This window comes from Dendrobium catenatum, unplaced genomic scaffold (assembly GCF_001605985.2).
Source record: "Dendrobium catenatum unplaced genomic scaffold, ASM160598v2 fragScaff_scaffold_1297, whole genome shotgun sequence".
In the NCBI taxonomy this organism is placed as follows: domain Eukaryota; kingdom Viridiplantae; phylum Streptophyta; class Magnoliopsida; order Asparagales; family Orchidaceae; genus Dendrobium; species Dendrobium catenatum.
Window position 1 is genome coordinate 1,244,221 of NW_021319759.1, and position 3,777 is coordinate 1,247,997.

The window sequence follows — 3,777 nt, forward strand, 5'->3', positions numbered from 1 at the left end:
TGGGCGAGGCCCCGTGGTTTTTTCTCTTTTGGGGTTTTCCACGTAAAAACCTTGGTGTTCACTTTCTCTTTCTGTTTGTGTGTGAAATACTCGTGCAACGCTAGGACGCGAATTTACAAACTCTACCGCCGCGTATATTCTAGCACGCAACAATAGGTATGAGTATTTACTTTTGGTCATAATCAAATAAAATAAGATTATAAATAATTGAGAATAATTGTCCAATTACAATTATGGAGAATACAAAAAATGGATGTTCACAAATAAACAATTATATCTCAATAATGGTGTTAGATGTTAATAGTCAAATAGTAATTATATGATAGAAGTCTCATGATAGTGGTTGTGATTGTTGATGATGGTCATTGACGGCGATCATAAAAAATTACAATAGAGTTTCTCAGCTGTCTGTGCTCTTAAACCTCTCTCATTTCAAAGATAAAGGCCTATTTTATACCTTTTTGAAATAAACATTTTGATAAATTTGATTAAAAATTCAAAACATCTAGTTGTATGATTCATATTGATCCTCTTGATCATCGATTGTTTATCCAACATTTTGAGTGCATTAATGATGTCAGAGTTGAATCATCTTGGGCTCATTGGATTTGTATTGTTAAGCCGCTCGATTTAACTATAATCGCATAAAATTTCAAGGTCTTTTGATCCTTTAATTAATGTTCATTAATTATTAAATATGCTTCAGGCACTTGATTTGAATTTATTTAGACTAATATCATATCATTTATGGTGCTATAATTCACATTATTAAAAAATTCAGGTCGAGTACTATAAGTTTAATGAATTAAAGTTATAATTTTAAATTTAATTAAAAATTTTATTCATTCAAATTTTGCCTTGAGATTCATATATACTGATCAATTAATATATCTAAAAAAGAAAAAAAAAAACTTAAGTTTCACGATTTTCAATTTCAACTATAAAAAAAAAGTTATTCGATTTGAGTTTATTTTGAGTTTTTTTTTTTATGTGGCAATTTACAGTTCCACAGATTTTTTTTGGATGTTTTGAATAATTGAATTAGAACAAGCCAAATAGAAAATTATTATTACTGAACTATCATGATATCTAATCAAAATTAAAGAGTTAATGCTCCATTTAAAAACTACAAAACTTCTTTTTCTATCGTGAATTTATATTAATTAGATTGATCCAATCCGAACCAAAGTATAGAAATAAATCTAATTACTCAAATAAAAATCCTCCGTTCCTGACTTTTAATTTATTTATATATAGCAATCACTGTAATATAAGTTCTGTTTGGGACGCTTGCAGTGTTTTATAAATTAGGCTGCGAAGTTGTTATGGGAAAAACAATTTAACTACTCTGGTTACAAATGTTGGGAAATTTGTATATGTGGACTCATATATTGATATATATAAATAAATTATTGAGCCAATTAAAAGCTATTTAAAATTGAGCAAATTAAATTCGTGATCTATTTAAAAATTAAACTATTTGGCTTATGTGACAGCTCATTTAATTTGGAGAGAATTAATTATTGTGTAGAGGACGAATATTTATTTTTATTTTAATTATGAGCTGAAATCAAATAAATACACTTAAAATATAAAAGGGTCATGGTCTTCAGTTTAAGCGGTTAAGTTCTCATTTACACCATTTCTCATCTTGAGTGAAAAAGAAGAGGTCTCTCACTCTCTTGGAGAACGCCGCTTCAAACGTGGAAGATCGAAAATCTCAATTCTGCATTTCAGTGAATTCAGGTACGCTTCCGATAATTCTGTTTGCATTAAACCCTAAAAAAATTATTTGAACCACAAAATTTTGAAACTTTCTTTGATCTGGTAACCTAACGTAGCTCTATATTTGGTGAGTAGTAAACAGGCGCCACGTGTTCTCATTATTTACCGCGCGGCCCGACAACCCGACCCAGAACGGACCCGGGAGTTTGCGTATTGCTCGGTATTTGTCGATTTTGCTCGACAAAAACGAAAACTACCATTTTGTGAACACCAATACCTAGCAATACGTACCGAGCAATATCGAGTTCTTTTAGGTATTACTCGGTATTGCTCGGTATTGATCTTCACAAAGCGGTATTTCTTGTTATTGCCAAGCAATACTTAGCAATACCGAGTAATACATAGCAATACTGAGCAAATACCGAGCAACATGCAAACATAGTAATCCCGGATTCCGGTCCGAGTCGGGTCGTCGGGCCGCGCGTTAAAGGGTAAAAGCACGTGGCGACATATTATTGGCTACCGGACGTAGAGCTACATCAGGTCACCTGACCTAATAATTTTTTCAAAATTTATTTTGAAAAATAATGAGAAAACAACAAATAAATAGTAGCTAAATAAAAACTTGATTAACCAGCGAAAAATATGTCCCAAATGGCCAAATGGACTCATAATAATAGTATAGACTTCATATCAACATACAGCAAATTAATAATAGTCAAATAAAACCAAACTCTCAATAATCTATAATGAGAAACCAATTGTCTAACAAGTCAAGCACAACTTTTGTTTTTCTATTTTCCTTTGTTTTTACTAACATTTTCTTTCCTGGTAGATCCTTCCAGGAAACTGCGTTGCACTGAACTTCCAACTAATTCCAAGACCCTTAGAAATCACCAAATGGCATCCCATAACTTCACCAGTCATTCTTCCTGCGTCTTTCCCAGCACTTGCACCTCTATTTCTCCACCACCATCCTTATCAACCAGAGGACCATATATATATATAAAGGCATATACACATATTATTACAAGTCCTTCAACAATTTCAACAATGGAGCTGCTAGATTTTGTCATATTACAAGTTGTTGCTATTACTCGGTGTCGCATTGAGTTGACTCGGTTTTTATCATGCGACGGAGATCGCCATCTATTTTGCAACTCTCGAAACGATGACATTGTGATCTCTACTGATGAAATTGACGATGGTGGCGGTGGAGATCAGGAGTTGACGGCGGACGATGTGACGGCGGTGTTGGAGAGGTTGGGGATAGAGTGTGTGGAGAGGGGAAGGGAGGGGAAGGGGGTGGTTGAGGAATTGTTGGAGGAAAAGGAAGCAAGTGAGTGGGAGTTGAAAGAGGCTTTTTATGTGTTTGATAGGAATGAAGATGGCTTCATAACAGCTGAGGAGCTGTGGAATGTGATGAGGAGATTGGGGTTTGAGGAAGGCAGGAGGGTGAAGGACTGTGAGAGGATGATCAGAGCTTTTGATGAAGATGGTGATGGCAAGATCAGTTTCTTGGAGTTTAAGAGATTGTTAGAGAATACAATGTAGATTTCAAGCTTGTTTTTTTTTTTTTTTTAGCGTGTGTTGGGAGATTGAATGTTACAAGTTTTCAAAATGATGTATTGGAAATGGAGTTGTTTTCCTGATTGTACTGTAATGACCTGTAGAATTTATAATTTAATAAGAAAAAGAACGCCAATTCATTTTGGTGGATTAGTCGTCTGGAGACTAATCAGAATGTGCCACATCACTCATTTGTTGTGTACCACAGCTCTTACTGCGGCTCGGTACCGTACTACCGCTCGGTATTGCGGTTCTGTATTGCTGATATGTCTGTATTTTTTTCGTCTATGAATGTAGAGCTGCATCAGACCTCTACACAGAATAATTTCTTTTTTTCGTGATGATTTTGTAACTTTCTAGGAAGTTTAAAGAAAGAAGATTTCGTCCAAATCAGGTTGCGTGCTGCCAGTTGATTTCGATTTCAGTTGCCATTTAATTTATGAATGATACAGCTAGCGATAATGTAACAGTTATAAATTATAC

The 3,777-nt window shown here is 34.3% G+C and overlaps 1 protein-coding gene across 1 annotated transcript; it reads left to right on the forward strand.

The window, feature by feature from the left end:
- Positions 1-2,778: 2,778 nt before the first annotated feature.
- LOC110103350 (calmodulin-like protein 3) lies at positions 2,779-3,279 on the forward strand. Its single transcript, XM_020832018.2, has one exon. It carries the CDS (start codon positions 2,779-2,781, stop codon positions 3,277-3,279), a length of 501 nt encoding a protein of 166 aa, XP_020687677.1.
- Positions 3,280-3,777: the final 498 nt, after the last annotated feature.

What these genes read in the sequence shown, in the direction of transcription:
- LOC110103350 (XM_020832018.2), top strand. Translation starts at nt 2,779, where the DNA reads ATGGAGCTGCTAGATTTTGTCATATTACAAGTTGTTGCTATTACTCGG.